General features: G+C 42.8%; 1 protein-coding gene across 3 annotated transcripts in view; it reads left to right on the top strand.

Moving 5' to 3' along the window:
- Nucleotides 1–26,574, top strand: part of ptprt (protein tyrosine phosphatase receptor type T) — a 113,678-nt gene that overhangs the window by 48,773 nt on the left and 38,331 nt on the right. For 2 of the 3 annotated variants that reach the window (XM_037490877.2, XM_037490876.2), the window contains exons 11-16: nt 1,246–1,355; nt 4,225–4,426; nt 5,322–5,424; nt 6,310–6,586; nt 15,374–15,410; nt 20,730–20,865. In XM_037490877.2, coding sequence (XP_037346774.2) covers nt 1,246–1,355; nt 4,225–4,426; nt 5,322–5,424; nt 6,310–6,586; nt 15,374–15,410; nt 20,730–20,865 — 865 coding nt within the window. Of the gene's footprint in view, nt 1–1,245; nt 1,356–4,224; nt 4,427–5,321; nt 5,425–6,309; nt 6,587–15,373; nt 15,411–16,819; nt 16,877–20,729; nt 20,866–25,830; nt 25,864–26,574 lie in introns of all 3 variants that reach the window. The other variant, XM_037490866.2, reaches the window with a different exon arrangement.

Here is a 26,574-nt window from a genome sequence, read left to right as displayed (position 1 = left end):
GTGTTGAGGCGGGGGCTCTGAGAGCAGAGCCTTGGTTCCTCCTACCACAGCCCAACCAATTCCCTCCTTCCTCACACGGATGTCTGCATGTCTGACTGACATCTCTCAGCGGATGTCCGGTCACCATCTAAAAATCAAGACTGAACTACTTCTATTTCCGGGAAAAGGTTCTCCTTCCCAGGACCCGCGGGGTAGTCCTGTTCTGGTTATGGAAACAACACAGTCTGAAGATCCTCTGGATTTCTGAAATATGAACATCATTAAAGAAATCATTGAAGCCTTCATTCCCAAATCGATAAAAAGAAAGATGAAAGGTGAAAACACGTTGACAAACACAAGTCACATTCCCATGTGACCCAGATCCTGAGCTCGGTACACCGGGAGAAACGCGTCGGTCCGGGACCGGTTGCTGACTCGGCAAAGACTCGGGATGAATGACGCGCCAGAATCAGGCCAAGTAGACTTGCCATACATCACTGCTCGCTAGGCCACAATACAAGCCGAATACACTGCTCCCAACTGCCATCACTGGGCCAACACTGGGCCAACACTGGGCCATCACTGGGCCATCACTAGGCCATCACTGGGCCAACACTGGGCCAACACTGGGCCATCACTGGGCCATCACTGGGCCAACACTGGGCCATCACTGGGCCAACACTGGGCCAGCATTGGGCCATCACTGGGCCATCACTGGGCCATCACTGGGCCATCACTGGGCCAACACTGGGCCAACACTGGGCCATCACTGGGCCATCACTGGGCCATCACTGGGCCAACACTGGGCCATCACTGGGCCAACACTGGGCCAGCATTGGGCCATCACTGGGCCATCACTGGGCCATCACTGGGCCATCACTGGGCCAACACTGGGCCAACACTGGGCCAACACTGGGCCATCACTGGGCCATCACTGGGCCAACACTGGGCCATCACTGGGCCAACACTGGGCCATCACTGGGCCATCACTGGGCCATCACTGGGCCATCACTGGGCCATCACTGGGCCAACACTGGGCCAACACTGGGCCATCACTGGGCCAGCATCGGGCCGAACCCGCTACAAAAGAAACGAGTCGGCCAAATAAAGAAGCTTTCCTTGGCGTTGAGCTGCTCAGGCCGGCAATGAGGAATGAGGGAGCAGTGAGGATGTGGGTCTCTCTGACGAGAGTTGGTCCGGGATGCGTGGGGTAAATCATATCTATGTATTTCTATATTAATAATGTGGTATTTCCTCTCTCTGCAGTACCTGCCTCGGTGCCCATGGAGTCTCTTCAGAACTCCCCCTATGAGGAGAAGATATTCATGCAGTGGAAAGCTCCCAACGAGACCAATGGGGTCATAACTCTGTACGAGGTCAGTCCAAGGTCACATGAGTAATGTACAGAGTGCATGTAGACAGGCTGGAGCATATCCTAATGTAATATATAACTCACCCCTTCACTTTTTAATGAGATAACTGATTAGTTTCATAATGTAGTAACCTAGAGGTCCCATGAGCATCACATATTTAATTTATCTTAAACTTTGAAGCGTTCAAGAATAGATACGATCCAGAAGATCAGATTTTATACAAGCAGAGAAAATGTCTTAATCCTTGGGAAAAGAGAAAAGAAACTTCTTCCTCTCAATCAGGAGACCAGGTCTGGAGAGGGAGTGAGAGAGAGACATTGACAGTGTCTGGTGTGTGTGAGTGGGTCTGCTGGTGGGATTTAGCATGATACCTAAATCACATGATATGAAATGTTCTGTGCTTTTCAAATGGAGATTATTAGTTTTGACAGTGAAGCAGACAGACTGACCGACTCTGTCATTAACACATGTCATATTGTTGCATCATTCATCATCATTTATCATCAACCTTTTCCCGGGTCACATCCACCAGCTCTGACTGGGGGTCCAAGGCATTCCCAGGATCTTCCCCGGGGGCCTCCTCCCAGCTGACTGTGCCTGGAACACGCTAAATTTTACTATTACTATTATTCATTCCAAAGCGTTGAGCTCATTAGTGTCTATAGTATCTCATCTCTGAGATGAATGCAATCAAATATTTGGGGCGTCATTCGGCCCGACGTGTTTTTTCCGACATGCAGAGCTCAGGCCGGATCTGGGACCGGTCATTTCGGCTACCTGGGTATTGTCTCTAATGACTATTTTCTATTATTTCTATTATCGATAGTTATTGAGAGTCGTGGTGTCTGGTCAGTGATTATCAACGTTTCCATTATGAAAGTAGTTCTTAGCAGTCTGACAGCAGCAAGAATGAAGGAGCTGCGAGACCCATCAGGGGGAGGTGGGTTTTCTGCTTAGTCTTTATTAATGTTATTATTCAAAGTTATGGAGAGGAAATTGTGGTGTCTATTTAGGTTTTTTTAATGTTTCTATTATTGCTATTTTTGGAGTGTAAATGAACGTGTCTATTACTAAAAGTTGGTGTCACAATGTCTCAGCAGGAGAGAATAAATATATATTCTATCATTAGCACTCAGCTCCTTCTCTGGGGCCTCCATTAGACCTGGAGCCACAGCTTGAGACCCCTCCTGAGACTGTCCCGGTCGTGTTTAGTGTGCGGTTGGTTAATGTAAGCTGGCCTCTGTTCAACCCGTCCCAGGCTCTTCTCAAAGCAACACTATTAGAGATAATTACTATAATTATAGCTATTGATAGATTAAAGGCATCATCTGGAACATCTAAAGGGCTACTGTTGTTCCTCCTTCTGCTCCCCTCACGGCTCAAGATGAGGACCAGACCAATTAGGCCCTGGACAATGGGGGAGGGGGATGTGAGGGGGTGGACACCATTATTCATCTTTTAGCACGATCACATGAATTCATTCTGTGTGCAAATATGATCACTTCATTTCCTGCTCCTATGACTATAATTGCAGCTAATTACAAGATTAAAGGACACATCTGGGTGAGATCTAAAGGGAAGCGCATCCCTCGGCCCTATCGTCCTCTTCATTTGAGTGAGGAGAAATGAGGCAGCTGGATAATAATATGAGACACAGAAATATTTAACCAGTGTTTTTCTCTCTTTTCCATAAACCACAAGAAAGCAGCATTACTTGTCCAGTTCTATGGGTTGAAGTCTCCTTCCACCAAAGACCAGTCCTCTGCTGGACCCCCGAGAGCTGTAGGCCTCAGTGCTGGTCTGATGGACCCATGAGAGCTGTAGGCCTCAGTGCTGGTCTGATGGACCCATGAGAGCTGTAGGCCTCAGTGCTGGTCTACTGGACCCATGAGAGCTGTAGGCCTCAGTGCTGGTCTACTGGACCCATGAGAGCTGTAGGCCTCAGTGCTGGTCTACTGGACCCATGAGAGCTGTAGGCCTCAGTGCTGATCTACCGAACTGTAGAACTGCACAACAACTTAGAACTGGATTCACTGAAACTGGGGTTTCCATCCTGCAGGTTTTCTGCTCATTATTTTATGTTTTCGAATGCGCTTCGTTTTTTCACAGTCCTGCTTTTTGTTAATAAGCGATATATAGAGCTGGAGGCCATCTGGGGGGTTCGCTCAGTTAGACATGAGCCCTCTGCTCAATGATGATCATGAAGAGGCTCCTTTATTGTTTGATCACAGTGTAATCATGAGACTGACACTTCCTCTTCTAATGCCCTCACTTTCCATTTCATCTAGAAATTGAACCCAGAGGACAAATGACATGAAACATGATGCAGCCAGTGACTTTAGCAGTAGAAACATCAGCTTCTCTCCTTCCATCGCTTTGTGCAGCGGGATACTTCACTGGAAGAACCACTGGAATGCACTTAGAGAGCCCGACACACACAACACACACACTTTGTTAAGGTCGGAAAACTGTTTGGGATTGAGGTGCTATTAGTGTTTTTTCTTTCCTCAGTCTAGTCAATACTCTTTTGTGGAGCTCTTCTCCAGTCTAGACATCGACTCCGTTACATCCCTGTTACTAACAACCAGCATCCATCTGAGGAGTCAAGAAAACATTTGTTTTGGAGTGGAGAGGAAATATTACAGTTGAGAAAGAAAAGAGCATAAGGTGAGAAGTAAATTAGCTTTTAGCTTTTAAAAATAATTAACACAAGGACGCCTCAACCTCAGACCTTTAGTAAGGAAATATTACATGAATCACTCAAAATGTCTTCGGTTACAAAGGGGACTTTATATGGACCCTTAGGTACACTTAGTGTGCAGGTGGAGGTGAACCCAAATGATCTAAACAAGGTCTTCTTGTCTGTCTCCAGATCACCTACAAGGCTCTGAGCTCATTGGATCCCAGTGCTGATCTGACCACCCAGAGGGGCCGGGTGTTCAAGCTTAGGAACGAGACCCTCCACTTGTTCGTAGGCCTCTACCCTGGGACCACCTACTTCTTCACCATCAAAGCCTCCACCAACAAGGGCTTCGGCCCGCCCATCACAACCCGCATCTCCACCAAGATAGCAGGTTCAAACTCCTCCTCCGCTTTACTTCATTATTCCATAAACAGTCATGCTTATTATGAGGATAACAGCCACTTGGCTGGGAAAGAACTAGAGTGGATTTCATTGTTTGTTTATCTCCTCTCACCTAACCTAACCCTAACGTAACAAGATAGAGAAGAAAAGTGAAATGTGCTCACGTGTTGATTCCTTTCTTCCCCTGCCAATCAATATTCAGTCTGTCACATGACTGATGATAAATCATTGAGTCTGTTTCAATGCCAGACATCATGTGTCCTCTGCTTACAGTTATGAAAAAGGTCACCTCTATGTATTATCTCATTATATCATTGACCAAGGTCACATGACTAAACCCCAGAGAGGTAGAGATGCTCCTTTTCAATCACATTCGGGGGTGGACTAGCAATGGCATCCAGAGTCTAACCCTAAAACCCAAATGTGAGTCCTGAGTGTTGATTGGACTGTTGGAGGACGTCTGTCTGTCATCACCCTCCCGGATTTAAAAAATGACCTTTCACTCAGCCTCTTTTCCTCGGTCTTCCTTTCAAACCTACCACCATGTTGCATGAAAACATCCAAATGTCACGCCGTCCCCAATCTTCATTATCGGCTCCAGAGGGATTTCTATTTGAGGAAGCACACAGGCAGAGAAGGATGGAATAGAGGAGGAGTTACCACAGCGATGCTGCACCTCAAGTGTGAGGGCGGGATGTGACATGAAATCATCCATCTATTTATTGCTCTAAACATCACAGTTATCAAACTGTTGTTATCCGTGTCACTACGTTTCCGCCGATGAGGGGATCAGTGAGTTCATAATTATAGACATGATGTGTAATGACAAGCACCATTATTTTATACTGTGTTTTAGCTGCATTTTCTGTCTTTCTGAACTTCAGCTCCGATGATGCCGGATTACGAGTCTGAAGCTCCTCTAAACGAGACAGAGACCACCATCACCATCCTGCTAAAGCCCGCCCAGTCACGCGGTGCACCAATCAGGTGCCTTCTAACCTGCCTCTTCGCCTTTATGAAACCTTCCACTATCCTCTTATTCCTCTTTCCTCCCCTCCTGTTTCCTCTCCCCCTTCTTCCTCTTTCTTTCCTCTCCTTCTCTCTCTGCCTCCTTCTCTTTCCTCCCCTCTACTAGCATTTACTCTCTCTTTATCTTCCCTTCCTCTTTTCTTCTCCTCCTCGTCCCTACTCTTTTTTTATTCTCTTTTTTATCTCCTCCTCCTCTCTCCTTTTCTTTCCTTTCCTATCTCTCCCCCTCCTCCATGTGTTTTTAATTAAACTTTCTTTGATCATGTGATCCATCATCTCTCTCTTTTAGGAAAACATAGGTAACCCTTTAGGGAAATAAAGTGGAGAATATAAATCATTCGTATTCGTAGAATGTGGTGAAGGGTCAGAGGCCTCATGTTGTATCTCCACATCTATGATTATCAAATATAATGAATAAATAAATGTCCTCATCTGTGGATCAAAATGTTTCAAGAGCAAGAGAAGCTGCTTTTATGAAGGGAGTTGAAGATCGTCTTCACACAAACATCTCCCTCAATGTATGAATGAGAAGTGAGTTCTCAGGTGATGGAGATGGACACACACACACACAGACACACACACACACACACACACACACACACACACACACACACACACACACACACACACAGCAAAACAAGGCGTCTATCACCCAACAGTTTACTAAAGTTTGCTCTTTTTTGACCTACTGTAAAATGTTATTCTGATTCAAAGGATCAGTTTGATTCACGTTATAATGTTGGAAACACTCCCTTTAATGATGACCCCCCTTGAAGAAGAGAGAGGATGACTCCTCCCCCTCGGTGCCGGTTAGCTAACATGCCTTCGTGTGATCATCTCCAGCTCCTACCAGATCATTGTGAAGGAGGAGCGTAAGTCCAAGACGCGCCGCGCCGCCTCCGACCCCCCCGACTGCTTTTCCGCCCCGATCAGCTTCCGCAACGCCTCCTTTCTGGACTCGTCCTACTACATGGCTGCTGACCTGCCCCCCCCCAGCCTGGCCCTGGTGCAGCCCTTCACAGTGGGAGACAACAAGAGCTATGGAGGCTTCTGGAATCCTCCGCTATCACCGGCCAAGAGCTATGTCATCTACTACCAGGCCATGAGCCGTGCCAACGGGGTGAGTCCCAACACTCTCTGCTTCACCTTCATACTCAAAGCTCTTCTACCTAAAGAGGAGAGTACCAACACTCTCTGCTTCACCTTCATACTCAAAGCTCTTCTACCTAAAGAGGAGAGTCCCAACACTCTCTGCTTCACCTTCATACTCAAAGCTCTTCTACCTAAAGAGGAGAGTACCAACACTCTCTGCTTCACCTTCATACTCAAAGCTCTTCTACCTAAAGAGGAGAGTCCCAACACTCTCTGCTTCACCTTCATTCTTGGTGCTCCTCCACCTCCACAGTCTGTGGAGAATAATCCTCAAGCATCACTTTGCTTTGTGTTTCCAAATATTTGTATTGAGGACCTCCTATAGTGTTTCAGCTGCAGTCTGCTGTCTAGTGTCACACGCATTGTTTGCAGTGTAAAACTGATAAAAACACGCAAAAATAAACTGCATATCTGGACAGAAGTGCCATGATGTAATATCGCACACACACACACTGTGTAGAAGGTAGATTTCCCACAATGCACTCACACAGTGAGACGGTGGGCGTGAGCAGGAAGGTTTGTTTTCTGATTGAACAGTGTGTGTCTGTGTGTGTGTGAGTGTACTTTGTGTATGTGCTGCCTTAAATCCGGTCTCATAAGAATACCTTATTTGATTGGATCTAAGCCAATCCAATCATTGAGAGGTTTGTTTGGTCCATGGATTGAAGAAGAGAAGAGAGGAAGGGGATTTGATAACAAGGTCAGGCCTAAGAAATGCATCCAATTTCAAAAAGCTCATGAATTTCTTCCAATAAGTCTAAATATGTTCTATCCCAGAGACTAAAGTCTGGTGTTAAAACCAGCCCTGAGCTCTCTGTTGCCCCCACAGGTCACATGTGTTGTTACGAGCTAGCTGCTTAGCATGCTAATTCTTTGTCTTCTACATTTCATTCTTTACACAAACTGCTGTCAGAGCCCCGTGTGTGGGGGGGAGTGCTGACTCATGAGACACAGCTCCTGGCTCCAGGACTCTTTGACACACCAGGACAAATCCCCTGTTTGCTGTCAATTGACTTAGAACAGACAGAGGAATGCAAGGTCTATAAGAATTCAGCATTATATTCTCTTAGGTGTTAGAGGGACCGTATGCTGCTTTCATGGGCTCTCAATCCTCTCCATCTGACTTTGATCTTCATCGTCTTCTATAATCCTGCTGGTTTCTCCCTCTGAGTTCCACCTGTCAATCAAGGAGAACATCTCTCTTCATTCATCTTCTGTCGCTTCCTCTCTGGAGAACGTTTAAAAGGACCTATCCTCTCTAACCGCCCACTCTGCGCCTCCTCATTGCTCACAGCTGCTGCTTATGTTTCCCCACATATGTCCTTCCCTCGCTTCCTTTCCTTCAATTCTTCCTCCTTTTATTTTATTTATGACTGCTTTCCTTCCATGTTCTCCTTCATCTCTTCTCCTTTTGTCCTCTGCTCTTCTTGACTGCTCCTCATATCCTCCTCTGGACAGACTACAATGTCATGTGTATAGAATGAAAAACGTAAAGTACGTACAATACATTAAATTCCTATGACAGAAATGATTAAAATGTTGGGAGTAGTAAGCCAGGTGTAGGGCAGGACCACTGCAGGGACAACCACCATCACATGGAGGCACCATCCACAAAAAGAAGTCAAGTTTGTAATGTTGGTTTATGATCGATGTGATTAATATGTCTTAGTTCTTGTTAATACACACTGCATCATTGTGAATAAACTATTTAGGTTTACGAGACTTATTAGAGCAGTCTGATAATACAGAATAAAGCTAGAAGTAATCTAGCCTAGAAGGAACACATTACATGTTCTTTCTGCAGCACTTTGAGACAGGAAGTCACTCATTTTCAATATAGGTGGGATGAAAGTTGGCTTTATCTGCGAGTGAAGAGATGTCCAAGATTCTACTAGATACCAAAGCAATTCCATCCAGAAACTATGTCACCAGACAGATGATGTTGAAGGTGCTCTGGGCCAATCACGATAGCCTCTCTTTCGTTTGAATTTAGCATCAGAAAAAAATTGCTGCTCATCCAAGATTTTATGTCCCCAAGATATTCTGGAAGTCTAACAAGCTTGTCGCTCTCATCTCGCTTGATCGACAGATACACTTTGGTATCATTTGTAATAACCATGGAAGTTAATGCAGTGTTTTCTGAAAGCATCGCCTAACAGAAGCAAATAATATCAGTCCAAGCACAAACTCTGTGACCAACATTGGTGGTCATCAAGAATTCACCATTTACAAAAACAAACTGGGGTCGATCCGATAAATACGACTTAAACCAGTTGTGTGCGGTTCCTTTGATTGCATCAAATGTTTTAATGTTTGCAACCGGATACAATGATCAATTGTGTCCAATGCGCCAATGAGGTCCAGCAAGACGAGTCCTGTCTGGTGCAAGTGGAAAATGATTCGTGATTTTCACTAATGCTGTTTGTGTGCTATGATGCACGCAAAATCCTGACTGGAAATCCTCGAACAAAGCATTGTTTTGTAGAACGCCACATAATTGATTTGTGACAGATTTCTCAAGGATCTTAGATCTGGATCTCGAGGAAGAGAAGGTTTTGTAAGAAGAGGTTTAACTACAGCTACCTTGAAGGAGTGTGGTAAATCTCTCCTCCTTTCCTCCTCTTTTCCTTTATCCCTCCTCCTTTTTGCCTATATTCTCCTTGCTAGGATATTCCTCTACATCTAAAGTGTCAGGACTCAACGGGAAACGTTTGCTATGACTTTTCTGCTTTACATAGACCGCCAAAAAACAAGCAAAAATGCACCAAAAAGCTAAAACACTTCGCAGCCAGAATGACTCGCTATACTTTAACATAGAATCAATATTTGAAGCTTCAAACAAAGAGTGATGAGGAAATGATTAATGCGTCAATTTTGGATAAGAAGTTTGGTGATTTTGTCTTGGTCCTGAATATCTGACTTTGGAATCCAACAGTCACAGTCTATAGACTACTGTCACCTCGCTGTAATCTTAGACTTTGTGACTCAGCCTTAGTAACCTCCACGTTCCCCTTTCATTGTAGACATAATCCACAGACACGTTATATATGTGTTATATATTTTACACATACTGCTTTTGTTCACAGTGGATCCGACCCCCCCTTACTGCGACAGCGGTCAAAACCCTTTCACTTTCTGGGCTCCAACAGCTGCTGTCAATAATGATCTAATTGCTTATATAGGTCAGGATAGAACCCAAGAACAGCGCCACCCAGTGTACATATAATGTATAGACATTTGAAGGACAAAAAGACTTCCTACACAGGTCTTGTTGCTCATTGCACTTTTCCTGAAGTTGCCGGGCTGTGAAGACCATGTCGGCTGTACTCCTGTTCTTTTTAAAGCCACCCTGTGATGGTGGGAGCAATGACCTTGTGATGGTGGGAGCAATGACTCTGTGATGGTGGGAGCAATGACCCTGTGATGGTGGGAGCAATGACTCTGTGATGGTGGGAGCAATGACTCTGTGATGGTGGGAGCAATGACTGTGATGGTGGGAGCAATGACTCTGTGATGGTGGGAGCAATGACTCTGTGATGGTGGGAGCAATGACCCTGTGATGGTGGGAGCAATGACTCTGTGATGGTGGGAGCAATGACTCTGTGATGGTGGGAGCAATGACTCTGTGATGGTGGGAGCAATGACTCTGTGATGGTGGGAGCAATGACTGTGATGGTGGGAGCAATGACTCTGTGATGGTGGGAGCAATGACTGTGATGGTGGGAGCAATGACTCTGTGATGGTGGGAGCAATGACTGTGATGGTGGGAGCAATGACTCTGTGATGGTGGGAGCAATGACTGTGATGGTGGGAGCAATGACTCTGTGATGGTGGGAGCAATGACCCTGTGATGGTGGGAGCAATGACTCTGTGATGGTGGGAGCAATGACCCTGTGATGGTGGGAGCAATGACTCTGTGATGGTGGGAGCAATGACTCTGTGATGGTGGGAGCAATGACCTTGTGATGGTGGGAGCAATGACTCTGTGATGGTGGGAGCAATGACTCTGTGATGGTGGGAGCAATGACTCTGTGATGGTGGGAGCAATGACTCTGTGATGGTGGGAGCAATGACCTTGTGATGGTGGGAGCAATGACTCTGTGATGGTGGGAGCAATGACTCTGTGATGGTGGGAGCAATGACTCTGTGATGGTGGGAGCAATGACCCTGTGATGGTGGGAGCAATGACTCTGTGATGGTGGGAGCAATGACTCTGTGATGGTGGGAGCAATGACTCTGTGATGGTGGGAGCAATGACTCTGTGATGGTGGGAGCAATGACTGTGATGGTGGGAGCAATGACTCTGTGATGGTGGGAGCAATGACCCTGTGATGGTGGGAGCAATGACCCTGTGATGGTGGGAGCAATGACTGTGATGGTGGGAGCAATGACCCTGTGATGGTGGGAGCAATGACTCTGTGATGGTGGGAGCAATGACTCTGTGATGGTGGGAGCAATGACTCTGTGATGGTGGGAGCAATGACTGTGATGGTGGGAGCAATGACTGTGATGGTGGGAGCAATGACTCTGTGATGGTGGGAGCAATGACTCTGTGATGGTGGGAGCAATGACTCTGTGATGGTGGGAGCAATGACTCTGTGATGGTGGGAGCAATGACTCTGTGATGGTGGGAGCAATGACTCTGTGATGGTGGGAGCAATGACTCTGTGATGGTGGGAGCAATGACCCTGTGATGGTGGGAGCAATGACCCTGTGATGGTGGGAGCAATGACTCTGTGATGGTGGGAGCAATGACCCTGTGATGGTGGGAGCAATGACTGTGATGGTGGGAGCAATGACTCTGTGATGGTGGGAGCAATGACCCTGTGATGGTGGGAGCAATGACTCTGTGATGGTGGGAGCAATGACTCTGTGATGGTGGGAGCAATGACTCTGTGATGGTGGGAGCAATGACTCTGTGATGGTGGGAGCAATGACCCTGTGATGGTGGGAGCAATGACCCTGTGATGGTGGGAGCAATGACCCTGTGATGGTGGGAGCAATGACCCTGTGATGGTGGGAGCAATGACCCTGTGATGGTGGGAGCAATGACTCTGTGATGGTGTCTAGCCTCTTGTGCGCAGCAGCAAGAAGTGGTAAACCCCTATGCTTCCCATAGCTGGTCTTGACACCTTTGTTCTTGTAAAATTTACAGTTTTTCTCAATTGTTTACACACAATTTCTGGTACTTGACACACAATGACCACAACATGGAACTCATGCACCAACCCGCTGAACCCATTCTGCTAAACTACAAGCACAATTCCTGCTTTACACTCAAATTGCAGTTCTATAACACTTTTTTGAAAACACTACACACAATTCTCTGCACAATTTTCATGAAGAAAATCTTGTTTTCACAGAAAAAATACTGTCATTCAAAATTCTAAAGTCAATTGCCCTCCTAAGCACACTGACTCGTCACACAGTGTTACAATTAGGAATCAGAGCTTCAGCATAAAGGGGCAACAGGTGAGCTCTTCTGTTTTGGAGCAATGAATGACAACATTAGAAACAGAGCCAGAGGAGTGAGAGTAAGAGGAGGAGGACGAGGAGGAGGATGAAGGCCAAGGACCGTAAACTCTGATGAGATCTGAGTCAAAGCTGGAGATGGAAAGTGTTTGACTGAAATCCACAGACGCATATAACCCTTCTCCAAGCTATGGAAGACGCATGTGGAGATAAAGCAGTGGATGCTTTTCATGGCTGGATTGGACATGCAGAGCGATATTTCCCCCTCTGCTTGGCCAGTGAAAACATTGCTTGTGATGTGGATGAGGTTCTGTGGAACAGACCGGAACAGAAGACAGGATGCAGCATAGTTTATTTTTTAGTTTTTTTTTACTGTTACAGTAAATTCTTCTGTTGTTTTGAATGTGTGTGAACAACCCAACAATGTGCATGGGTTATAGTTACAGTGTGTCTGTGGCTGCAGATCTAGATCAGAATGAAGTGCTTGTTGTAAGCGGATTTACTCTTTTGATTGTAGGTGGATTGATCAAAGAAATCACCTACCACCCTCTTGTGTCTCATTTTAATGCTTCTTTCCCTGTTGTCTTCTCCAACATTTTTTTCTGTCATTAACTCCATCCTTTTCTATTATGTTTAATTGCCTTATCTTTTCCTCCCACACACCTTTCCCCTTGACCCGGCCCACCCCCCAAGCCCTCCTGATGCCACCCTCTCATCTCCCATTATTATGCCAATTAGTCAACACTCTCAATTTTAAAACTTCTCACCAACGGCAGTCTGGATTTCTCCCTAGATATCATACGATGTCCCCCACACACACACACACACACACAGCAGAATGAATGGCCCAGTGCTGTAAGTAAGAGGAGTAGGAATGATGGGGGACTGAGGAGTAGAGGGAGTAAAAGAACAAGTGGAAGGAGATTAAAGAAAATATCGCACTGGGGGCAAAGATGATGCAGAGGAGGATTCTGAGAGCAGGGAGGGATAGAAGCACAACAGTTAATAGATTAATAGTGTGAGAGGAATCTAAAAACTAATAAGAGAGCAGCTCCAAAAGTTTGATTCCATCCACCACCAAAGAAAAACCCAAAGACAGAGAAGACCAGCTTCTCACTATCCAAGATGTGACTTTCACATGAACTCTGGGTAATGAGAGACAGAAGAAGATAAGAAAGGAAAAGAAGGAAGGGAAGTGAAGAAGGAAAATGTATGTATACCTTATTCCTCCTCATGTGGAACTTTTTGTTGTGTTGGGAAGAAGGGAAGTGAAGGAGCAAAGGGAAGGAAAGAAGGGAAGTGATGAAGGTAGGGATGTAGGAATGGAAGAAGGAAAGTGAAAGGTGAAGTGATGGAGGGACATGATAAAAGGAAGTGAAAAGAGATGATGAATGGAAAGGATGATGCATAGTGATAAATGAAAGTTAAAAGGGAAAAGGATGAATGGAATTGATGAAGGGAAGTGAAAAAAACAAAAGGAAGCAAAATGGCCCTGTGTGCAGTCTGATTCATGTATGACAATCAAATATCTTATGAAATATACATATATACGTATACATCATGAGATATTTGATTGTCAACAAAAAGTGCTCAGCAACCCCAACAGCCAATCAAGTGAGACACGAAACACACATCTGAGGAGGGAGGGAGGGAGGGAGGGAGGGAGGAGAGAGAGGAGAGAGAGAGGAGAGAGAGAGGAGAGAGAGAGAGAGAGAGAGAGAGAGAGAGAGAGAGAGAGAGAGAGAGAGAGAGAGAGAGAGAGAGAGAGAGAGAGAGAGAGAGAGAGAGAGAGAGAGAGAGAGAGAGAGAGAGAGAGAGAGAGAGAGAGAGAGAGAGAGAGAGAGAGAGAGAGAGAGAGAGAGAGAGAGAGAGAGAGAGAGAGAGAGAGAGAGCGCAGCTGCAGTCGCAAACACACTTAATATTCCTGTCAGGTTCCACAAAGTGAACCACTACTACACACAAACACACACACATTAACTCCCCAGTGTCTAAAACTTAAACACCCCCCCCCCCCCCCCGCCCCTAACATTTAAATTTAATAACTTTTCATTTTCCACCCTCGTGAAATTGATCTCATTAGCATTTAGCATGAGCTGACCTGACATCTCTGAGATCTGGTCTTATTTCACAATACGGATGTGATATTTGTTCCATTTTTATAACCTTTCAAACCGCAAAACAGTTTATTTTGGTTTCCAGTAAAAGGGTTAGGGTCAAAGAGTCAATATGAAGTTATTAAATAAATATCATCTTTGGCACGTCCTCGACAGGTGTCACATCATACCACCTCTTACTGAGGACATAAAAAAAGAAAATTAAACTTCATTGTCAAACAAATGAAATTTCTGAGGACTGACATCATACGTCCTCATTTAAATGATTTGTCCTCTGACATCATCAGGACTGACATCATTCTTCAACTGAGGACTGCCCTCAGTGACATGATTTGTCCTCTCACTGAGGACCGACATCATTCGTCCTCTCATCGAGGAGCAACATAATTTGTCCTCTCTGAGGACTGACGTCATACGTCCTTAGTAACATGATTCGTCCTCTCACTGAAGACAGACATCATTGATCCTCTCACAGAGGACTGACATTGTATGTCTTTTCACAGAGGAATGACATCATTAATTCTTCCAGAGAGCAGACAGACCGCTGTTAGCATCCTAATAGCAACAGCATGCTACGTTGTTAGCTTAGCATCTTCAGAGACTGATTCAGAAAGCGCAACGACTTCAGGAAAGAAGTCTAACTACTGTTGGTTTACGACAGTAATAATCATCTGACTGATATTAATGATGATGGTGATGCAGCAGCAGGTGTCAGCAGTACCTGTGGCAGGAGCAAGGTCCAGATAGAACCAAGATTTATAGAGAAAGCACAAAGACTCAGGGAAGAAGCTGAATTTGACATGACATCACATCACATGTTATTTAGCTGACGCTTTTATCCAAAGCGACTTACAATAAGTGCATTTCCACACTTAGATACAAACTCAGAAGAACAAGTAACAAGAAAGTACAATTTTCATCAAATAAGCAGTTTCAACATGTTATAGAAAAGTGCCGTTATAAGTACAGTTTAAGTGCTACCATTTGTTAGTGTTTAAGTCGAGGTAGAGTCTAAAAAGGTGTGTGTTGAGTTTTCGAAGATGTGAAGGCTCTCTGCAGTCCTGATGTCATCATTTTTTCTATCCGGCTGAAAAACAATTAATGAGATTTGAATTATTATAGAAGGAGAAAGAGGAACCCTAAAAACTGTGTTTTTCATCTCTTCACAGGAAACAAAAATCAACTGTGTCCGCCTGGCCAACAAAGGTAAGAGCAGCCTTCCACTTGAGGAGAGACCTCATGTCTGATTTCACTTCTGATGTTGGCCTCTAGAATAGTGACGCACAACCACACACACACACGGCTGCATGTTGTCCTCTGTGACTCCACTACCTCGTCTTCTCCTCTTTTAAAGTCCTCTGCTGTCTCGCTGTCCTCCCTTGGTCCTTCCCTCTCTCTCTCTCTGCTAACCCATGAGTGAATGAACTGGAGCATTACAGAAGTCACCTAGCAGGCTAAAGCCCCACAACCCATTTCACATCTCCATCTCCCATTTGTTTGTGCTATGGATTATCCTCACCTCGCCTCTTTTTTTCTATTTTATTATTTTAACTGCATCAACAACGCTCTGTGCTCTCGGCCTCTTTTGCTTGTGTATTATCTCATCTTCATCGGGCATTTATTGCTCATTTGTGCACATTTCTATGTTTTTTCTTTTATTTCTTACTCTATCCGTGGTGAAGGCTGTGTTTGTCTTCTTGTGTTAACTATGTGGCTTTTATACAACATATCGAATATCTAATTAGTAGAAATAACTATATTCCTTTGTTGGGAGGCAATGCAGGTGATGCATTTATTTCACAGCTGCTGAGCAAGAGATGAACCAATGGTCAGTGATGTCATCGTTTTATAGGTTGAAAAAACCGAGAGGAATAATCAATCCTAACAAAACACAATCTGCAGCTTTTCCTTTTAGAATGACTTGTGTGCTGGTTTTCTTTTTTAAAGTCATCATTTTATATAAGTGATATCAACAACCATAGTGACAGTTAAAGGGATGTTCAGGGAGTCGTGAACCCTTTGCTTGGCCTCTCTCATGCATCATTTCTTCTGCGTGGTGGATGAAGGTCCTACCAGCTGCTTTCACCAACTGATTTGGAACATCTCTGCTCTTTACTTTGGAGAGATGATCGTTGTTAACCACATAGATCACAGTCCTCTTAGTATGCTTGTGGTTGGTTCGCAGGCTGTCACATCTGCAGTGAGCTTCAGGCTGAGCCCGCTTATTGATCGTTTTTTTTACCCCTCACCGTCCCAGTGAACTCAGAATGTGTCTTAAATCCAAACTGCCATTTCACAAAGTTCACACCTCTTGTTTCTTTCTACCATCTCCATTTGTTTTCTCTTAACCCCGAGCACCACGTGTACATCCACTGACTGGTCCACACCCAGAGTGCTGGTGTTCTACTGACCTCACTGTTACACTGACACTTCTTCTCTTAAGATGGATTGTGCAAATGAAAACGTCTAAATATTGATAAGATGGATAAGGAAAGCTCAACATCTTTTTTTCTTAGACTCTCTTCTTCTTTTCTCCCTCTTTTTGTTGCTGTTGGTTTTCTCTCCTCCCTCTCTTCTTCATGCTTTCCGGTGGGACATGCGACCCTTGACCTTAGTGGTAATAGGTAGGGGACAAATAACCACGCCGTACATTCTAGTCATCCCCAGCGAAGGTGATTATGGCTTCATAGGCAGTATGTTGTATTTCTTCATCACAGCACCACCATGAACACAACGCTGTTTCTTTTTGGGTGAACCGCTCCCTGCCTTTTTAGGGGGGGGGGCGGCATCCTCTGTTTTTTACTCTTTTGTTTTTGTCTCATCACATCTTACTATTTCCGTTGCATGTTTGCTCTGCTTTGAGTGTTGCTGGCTCTGTTTGAACCTCTTCTTTCACTGCATCACACACAGTGAAACCATGCTGCTTATTCCACAGCACCATCAGCTATAGTTTCTCATGAAAAGATAATATTAAAATCAATTAGACAAGACAATAGCTTAATTGGTCTTTGTTGCTTCATTAACTGAGTGATTTGACCACAACACATGAAGAGGATGATGATTCCCTTTATGTTCATGACCATGTCAGATCCAACACACATGAACATTTAATTTAATCAACATGCTGAAACAATCTCCATGGTTGTTTAGTTTAAGGTGTCCCACATAACACACCTTGAAGTCTCACTTTTTGAGAGATGTACATTTAGAAAATAATACAAATAAATCTGCCATTAGAGGATAGGTTCAAGACATTTTCTCTTTCTCATCCAACGTGGTACCGAGAGGGTGCCAGCATTTTTAAATTATTTTACTGTTTAATATAATATTTTGGTTGCAGATAAATCTCTCAAACCTTCCATCGTCGGCACAGCATCCATTCAGAAATGTTTTGATGGAATTATTTCAGAGGCTGTTTCCTTCTGCCCATCAACTTCCTCCAATGATTAAGTCCCTCCCCAGGACAGAACTTACCCTTCTAGTCATCTCCTCCCGTCATGTCTCTCTCTGTGAAGTTCCTCCATCATACACTTCAGATGATAATAAGCGGTCCTAATAACTTAATAATCATGATTACAGAAGCAGAACTAACAATGGTCTCCTGGGTGAGAGTCCACGGTTTAATGTCCTCCCTCCTCACGCCGTATCATTTGTCAACTTTTATACTTGTCCTTGGACACTTACAGTAGCGCCAACATTGCTCCTGTTGCTTTGACTACAGTGTGTGAATGTTTCTGATGGGCAGGTGTATTGTAGCTCCTGTCATCAGTGGGTTAATGAATGGGTTTGAAGGGGGATGATGACATGAAGGGCAAAGCCCTTCGAGGGGTCGCAAGACTAGAAAAGCGCTATACAAGTATGGTCAACTTACCATTTACACACACACACACACACACACACACACACAGACACACACACGCACACAGACACACAGTGCTGCGGCAGCATAGTTCAGATTAGTAATCCTGTTAGACGCACTCAGCCATGCTAACACTAATCCACGGTGGAAGCAGCCGCAGCTGCTGACAAACAATGGCAGAAAACTAAGCCTTCACATGGACCTTGACACGCACACGCACACGCTGTCTTCACAGCCTGAGTAACACACCGTGTATAAATGTGTCCAAATAGTGAGAGGGGTGACTGCAAGTGGTTTTCATGCAGTGTCCTTCAATCAGTCCACCAGCTGAGGGTTGGGAATTCATTTATTAATACACAAAGATATACACACATGATTGTACTAATCTATAAATGCATGTGAGTGTATACACTTTTGTATATACGTGTGTGGTAATTAATCAATTGCATGAATCTATAACATTACAATAATTAACTCAAAAAGTGTGCTGCATTGTGCAACTCATTGACTTTCAAACAGCAGCATTCCATTTAGCAGTAAAAGTATGTTTAGTGCTGTTGGAGAATCAATCTTCTCTCCATAAGATTATGTTTTTAATACTTCTGGTTTTAACCATAACCTGATAATTATATTGTTATAAGTAACAAAAATAGTGCATAGACAATTGTATGAATGAATAGGATACCACACAGGTGCTTCCATATACTACAATGTTCCATCAGAGCTGCTCCTCTTCCTCACACCTCTCACAGGAGGATCTCATTTTAGTGATTTAATGTGAAAAAAGCATTTGTCTACTTGTGTTTACATTGTAATTACCATGCTGACAAGATTCCAAATCCTATTGTGGTATTGCTGTGAATATATGTATGAAATATTGTTATTTGTTGTAGCTATAGGTTGACTGGATGTGACCTTTCTGAACTACGCCCAGTGTAGAACCCGGTGATATCAGGTTATATTTTTAAATAAACATCAAACAATAGGGATCCTGTGAATATCCTCTATTTTCACTGAATATGAATGTTTTGAGATACCAGCACTATCAAAAAGCACTTACTACTTTTCTCTGCCACCAGTTTATATTTGATGTCTCATTTCCATTGAAAAGAGGGAGACAAGCTGCATGCAAAAGCTGCTGTAGCGTAGGAAGGAGATTGAAGGATGGATTTGGTCCTCATATTATTTTTAAGATAGAGAAGCTGTCCGTGATGCTGCTACAAAGACGCTGGATGTGTTGTCATAGACTTTCAGGGTTTATAAAGCAGCATTTCATCTCCACACGGATTGAGGGCTGCAGCGGCTATTACCCAGCATGCCAAGGTTGCGTGCTCACGCCATTAGCTTAGTGGATTTTTGTGCCATCCTTGTGTTGTTATTTCATGAGAGAGGCGGAATAGCATTAAAATGACCCTGTTAATCTGCTGTCTTGGTCTATCAAGCTTATAACAAGAGGCTGCTAGCTGACTGCTGAGAGAGACCAGGTGAGATAGATCATGTATGTGCCCAGGTGAGAAGGACCAGGTACATATCATTAGCAGAGTAGGGTCTTTTCTTACATATCAAAGCAAACAGTTCCATAAGTCTTGGATAAAGACTCATCTCAGATGAGAAGAAAGTAGACGTTTTTTCCTCCCTGACCAAACAGAACCAACCTCTGACTTCTGGTCACTCTTCAGCTGATGGACTAATGTTTTTTTCTGTTGAAGTTGAATTCCTCACTCATTTATTGAGTGCATTTTCATGCTCATGTCTGAAGCAATAAAAATCATCAATAGGCTACAAGTAAAACTCTCAAATCATGAAAAATGACACTTGGTCAGTTCTCACTTAGTGACCGTGATAGTAGTCAGATAAGGGGGATAAGGTGACCAAACAGAGGTATCTCGTCTTCTGCCTCTTGTAAAAAATCCGATTCAACTATATTTGTCATTGCCTTGAGTTATAGGACAACACATTTACAAGTTACATCTAATCAGAAGAGCAAATGAAGCACTCAAGGTGCAGTGTGCTTGATAAATAGATGGATAAATGAAGAAATAACAGTATGAGTACTATAAGTAGTGTCACAATATGGACACAATAATCAGGGTAAACACTGGGGATGAAGTGCAGGGTGTGTATGCAGTATATAGGCAGTACAAACAGTAATGAGTGTACTTGCACACGCTAGTTTGTGTGTTTGGTGCAGGGGGGGGGGGGATATCAGCATGGTGCAGGTAGGGTTGCCACCCGTCCCTTAAAATACAGAATCATCCCGTATTTTAGAATAAAATAGCGCGTCCCGTATTCATTGTGTTGTTTTCCGATTTGTCTTCAATGCAGCATCGCATGCAACTAATCCCACCTACATTTTGTAAAGACTCATCCTATTCAGCCCCAGATTGTGTAATACTTGCTGCCGTCAAATGGACTTTCACCCAGGAGACCGCTGTTTACTGTTTGCTGTACATGGGCCTACCAGTGACTTCCTTTGTGTGTCATTACACTGAATGATGTTTCACTGTGAGCATATTGAGGAGGAGGGGATCTTCAGGGGTATCACGTGTCTTTGTTTGAGGATCCCACTTCATGTTTCTGTGTGTAGACTGCAGTTTGTATGTAATAACCCACCAGTGTGATTATGTGACTACCAGTGTTGTGTGTGTGTGTGTCTGTGAGTGTAGGTGCATCCACACAGGACTCGGGTGCGATGGAGCCGGAGAAGCAGGTGGACAGCACAGTCAAAATGGCCGGAGTGATTGCGGGCATCCTCATGTTCATCATCATCCTCCTCGGTGTCGTCCTCGCCTTTAAACGCAGGTAGGTGATGACACCAGGACAACAATGATTATTATAACTATAGATCATCAACATTTGATTCTTCTATCAAAGTCAACCAAACATATTTTAGCCACGTGCAAGAGGAGGACAATTTTAGCAGATTCTTCATAACTGAACTGATGATATCAACGATTAATCCGAGCAATAATAAAAGCGTCAACAGAAGGGGATGACCCATGTTTAATAAAGAGGACAGAATAGAAGACCTACAGTGTCAGATGATCATTTATCACACAAGGGTACACGTTGCGAACAAAGTTAAATTCTAGGCAATTTCATAATGATTAAATGTGGGGATGTGCTTTATCCTTTTCATCCGTTAAAGTACAAACCAATTTTAAAGAAATAAACCCTGATGAATGTTTGATATGCACACTGGCCTCCATCATCCTCTCCGATTCTCTGGATCACTCCATCTATCCTCTCCTCCCTCTGTCATTCTCTCATATTTCAGTTGGTATTAGTCGGTGTCTCACTTCATATTCTTAATGTAATACATAAGCATTGTTAAGAACTAATACTTAAAGTTGAAGGATTTGGATATAAGTTCAAATCAACCAAACTACACACATGCAAATTTCCGTTAAAGTTCACTGTGGCCTCAATCAATGAAGCACATTTAAAGTGAATATTGTTGTTTACCTGGGGCAGGTGGGATGTTTTCCGAAACCTGTGTGGTTGTTCCTCTTGCAATGTGTAGTGCCATTATCCTAAAAATGAAGACTTTTACTGCTTGATAATGTTGTAAGACATTTATACTGTGAAGCTACCTGAACATCTATCACAAATAAACTCAAGCTCATTTATTCTATCAAGCTAGAGGAATCTAGCAGAAAGTAAAGCTGTTTATGGAATCAGAAATAAGGTTATCTGTCTCACTTTTCACTTTGACAGTGTAGCCTAGGAAGCCTAACTACAACTTTGATGTAGTACCAATACTTCTCCCGACTGTGGGAAAGGCTCCTGAGCAGTGGGAGCATAGAAGAAAAAGCTCAACGCTTCAGTAGTTCTTGGGTTAGGGTTAGCACATGTTGTGGGCAGCACATAGTACACTTCAGGTCACACACATTTAAAGACTGTTATATTCTGACCTCTAGGTCGCCTTCAACCTAACAAAGCTGTTGTCATGTTATTGTTGACTTCATATGGTGTTTAGGGCATCACATCTGGAGCGCTCAGAACAGAACACAGTGAGCCACGAGGAGGAAAAAAAACAGAGGAAATCTTCATGGATCCCTTCTGAATGGGACACAGTAGCCAGCCCTCAATGCATACTTGTATCCGGTCAGGTAGAAAATGAGAAAACCCAGAATGCATTCAAGCAGTAGTAGTGAAGAAATGCCCTATCTCAACTCAATTCAATTTATTTTGTAAAGCCCAAAACCAAAAATGTAAGATCTTCCTCAGTGGGCTTTACAGTCTGTAAAGATGTCATCTGTACAGATTGAACAAAGTAAAAGATGTACACGACAGAAATTGTTCAAATATTGAGGGTAGTCATGTGTACAGCAGGACCACTGCAGGGACAACGATCATCAGATATAACCACCATCAGATGAAACACGGTCCTAAGAACTCACCCTGCAGTCTAGGCCTATACCAGCTTATCTAAGGGCTGGTCCAGACTAAGCCAGCCTTGACTAAGTGTTATCAAAGAGGAAAGTCTTGAGCTTTACCTTAAATGAGTTGACTGCTTCTGCCCCCCCGGACTGAAAGTGGAAGCGGATTTCACAAAAGAGGAGCTTGATAACTGAAGGCTACGGCTCCCGTCCTACTTTAGCATTTATGAAGCGCAGCTTTCTAGTTGGGTATTTAGACGGTGCTTGAAGTGTCTTATAGATAAAGAGAAGAACCTTAATTCTCATTCTTGATTTAGGCAGCCAGTGACCTAGAGAAGTCAACACAGGACTAATATGATCCCTTTTCTTAGTCCTTGTTAATACAACTGAAGAGGTTTAAAGGATCATAAGAGCAACCCGATAAAAAAGAATTGAAGTAAACTAGTCTAGAAGTAACAAACGCATTAACTATTTTTTCTGCATCACTTGGAGACGGAAAGTTCCTGATTTTCCATATGTTACGTAGAAGAAATAAGGTAGTCCTTGAAGTCTGCTTTATCTGAGAATGAAAGGACACATCCTGGTTAAAGAGAACTACAAGATACTTAAAGGTTACTGGTCATCCGAGGTTTGATGTTCCCAAGATGTTCTTGAAGTCTCACAAGCTTGCCAGTCTCATCTGGCTTGATCAATGGATACAATTGAGAATTGTCTGAATAACAATGGAAGTTTATGCAGTGTAAATAAAATCGGTCCAAGCACAGAACCTTGTGGGACTCCGTGACCAACATTGGTGGTCATCGAGGACCGATGGATCGCTGATGTACAGACAAGTACATCTGCTATAAGTGTGTATAAAACAACATGTTATCGGTGGTATTAACCGCCATATAGTCATACACAACAGATCCCCTGTTGACAGTCTGCATGCAACATCACAACCATTTTCAGTGTGATGAAGAGGATGATGGATCAGGGTCAGTTGACATTGCTAATGAAACACCAAGAGGATAAAAGTCTACCAAAACTAGAGGAGGAGAATGCCAGGAAGAGGCTTCTGAAAAGGCTGCAGTTGAAGAATAGAGGAAGGAAAGGAGAGGAGGAGGGAACAAACAGGGAGAAAACCATTTGTTAACTGAATGGTCAAATAGATATGCTAATGAGATGCTAAACAGAGCACACTATTCATAAAAGATCAATTAGAGGGCAAATATCTCCACAATGAATTTAGGAGAAAACGGAATTTTGATAAAGAGGAACTCACAAGGTTCTGTTTTCTCTCTCTTATCTGTACGTATACTCTTACTTACATTTAAATTGTAAAGCGTCTTTGGGGACCAAGAAAACCGCTGTAAAAAACGAAAGTATTATTATTATTATTATAATCAAGTCCAGCTTACAGACCATCAGTTTCGTTTAAAGAACCAAAAGAGGTCACCTGAGCTCATGGAACACCTTTCCAAGTATGAAAAGATGAGCAGCAGATCATCATGATGTTGAAGTAAGGAAATACCAAAATATCAGATCCAGAGAAGAGGAACCCAGAACGATGGAAGAAAGACTAGGAGGAAGGAAAATTCTCAGTAAGGAAATAATGAAAACCTTGATAATGAGGAGAAGTGTTTGACGTGCTGACGTGAAAACAAATTGCCAAACAGGTGGATCCTTTACTTGATCTTCAAGATAATCCAGTACACATAATTCTTTTTTTATTTAAAATATTTTACAGGCCTTTCAAAGCTCATAAATAAATCATTTTAATAATATTAATTATTAATTATAACAAGTTTCAAAATGAGCACGCACATCTGTCCAATAAATCTTTTAAAAGGCCATTACACATGTTCCAAATCAACTTCATCTCCCAAAGAAGGCCAGTGGATGTTGCTAATAATGTCAAGTGTTAAGTCTGAAGACTTAATGGGGATTCAATGTTCCAACCAGGTGGCCCCGAGGGCTCCAACAAGCAGCACCAGAAGATACACTTTATAAAGGAAGATGAATAATTCGTGTTTCTAAAGCGCTATATATGTACATAGACCTCCACACATCAGCCATTCAGAAAAGGTGACATCGTCTGATAGAGTGCAAAATGATGGAAAAACATGTCACAGCAACTTCTGTCAACTTTATTTCCTCTCATCTTTAATATCTCCAACTCCGACCCTTAAAAACGTTTTTGGTGATGTCATTCCATTTGCTGCTTCCATATGTAGGTCAACTGGAACTCAACTGGGATGGGTTTAAGAGCTACTCGCTTTAATAGCTCCAGTAAAAATACATTAATAGTATTATTATTATATGAATATATATAATATTATTAATAATAATAAGGAAACTGCACACATGCATTAAGAGACGTAGATAAACAATTATCAAAAGAATTATATAAATTTACGCTGTATGAGGCTGATATCTACAGTATATGTTCATGGCATGATTAAGATGGAAAAGTTTGAATTCTAAATTCACAATCTTAATGTTTTTTTATAGTAGGTGTGTTTCCAACTGAGATTATTTCACTTTGTGTGGGATTTAATATTATATTAGCAATTTAATTTGTACAGCACATTTTAACCAAAAAGCAATTTTAAGGGCTGCACATAAAAACATTAAAAACATCTAATATAAAGCAAGGCGATTTAAAAACACCTAAGTACATTTATTGAGACAAAAAAGAAAAACTGTTTTTAAAAAGAAAAACTGAGTACATGTTGTAATGACAACTGAAGGTTTCCTGGATCTGAAGAAAAAAATAAAACCTGGGTCTTAGAAATAGACCACCAAATAAAAGAAAGCTGCAGACTGACCCTTCCAAATGTTGGCATAGTTACATCACCTATAAAAAGTTGTAATGGGTCAAAACCCAGTGATAATTGCCACTTGTTCATCTTCACTGTTCTCATAACATCACTTGTGTGTGCTGGTAAATGCTTCAGTTTCATATTCATAATCATCAATTCATATTCGCAGTTTCAATTTCATAATCAAGTTAAACGAATACAGGAAAAGGATTGTGAAAACAAAAAGAACAATGTTACAAATGTATTAGCATTAAGTTCACGGTTAGTAGAATACAGCTGTGGGCAGCACACCCCCTCTACTCCATGCGCCACCGTCGTAAATATATAAAAGATAACACGATTCTAAAGAAAGAAAACAACATATATAATACAATACAACATGCTGATACATGGATGCTGAAAGTAGACCTTCGATCTTTTTAAATAAGGACTTTGCTTCACTCTGTGTCACCTGGAACATCAGATCATGACGGTTGCGTCATGTCTTTTAAATGTCTCTTTCTATCTTCCTGCTTCCTGTCTGTGCGTGGCTCCGCCCCTTCCTGTTTCATCCTGTACCTGCGTTGCCCTTTCTCCAATAGAGAGATTCACACATGGAGAACTCTGAGCGTGGGGTATTGTATGTTTACTTCTAGACATCAACTCATCCCTCCATCTGTCAATCAAACTCTCACCTCTGGACAATAGATGTGGTGATCAAGCATTAAGATGATTTAGTCCCTTCAAGTATTTGAATATAAAAATGATCCACAAGCATACTCAAAAGGCCTAATCATGGGATATCTTACAAGTTGGTTGAGTTACAACTCACCTACTCAGTTACTCAACAACAACAACAACAACAATTACCTGATTTTTTGCTTTGAGATTTGAGAAATTTAATTTTACACATGCTAACATGTGCACATAAAAGTTATGGTTGCTACCATAAATGGAGTTTAAAGGGGTACAATATGTGCTGTCGGGACCAACTACACATCCTTTTTCTAGAAGAGGCTACATTCTTCTTGTGCTGCATTAAACACTTTTCACATGCTTTTTCCATTGATAACAAAGGAAGTCATCATCCACGCACATGTTTTGCATGTTGTCAGTGAATGTTCCTCTTTGGTTCCTTTGATGTGGGATCATTTATTTCAGTGAAAAAGTGCATGAGTAGACGTGACTTTTAAGATGAGTTAAGTTTCAGGTTGTTTTTACATGACTACGTCATGTGTCGGTCTTTGCTCTTTAATACTCATCATCATCACTTCAAAAATACATTTCCTTTCTTTTTGATGCATTATCAGTCAGGCTGTTACTTTAAGAGACACCTGTCGTTAGTC

This window comes from Pungitius pungitius, chromosome 8, assembly GCF_949316345.1.
Source record: "Pungitius pungitius chromosome 8, fPunPun2.1, whole genome shotgun sequence".
Lineage (NCBI taxonomy): Eukaryota > Metazoa > Chordata > Actinopteri > Perciformes > Gasterosteidae > Pungitius > Pungitius pungitius.
Note: the sequence above shows the minus strand (reverse complement) of the source record. Positions and strands in the feature narration are given on the sequence as shown.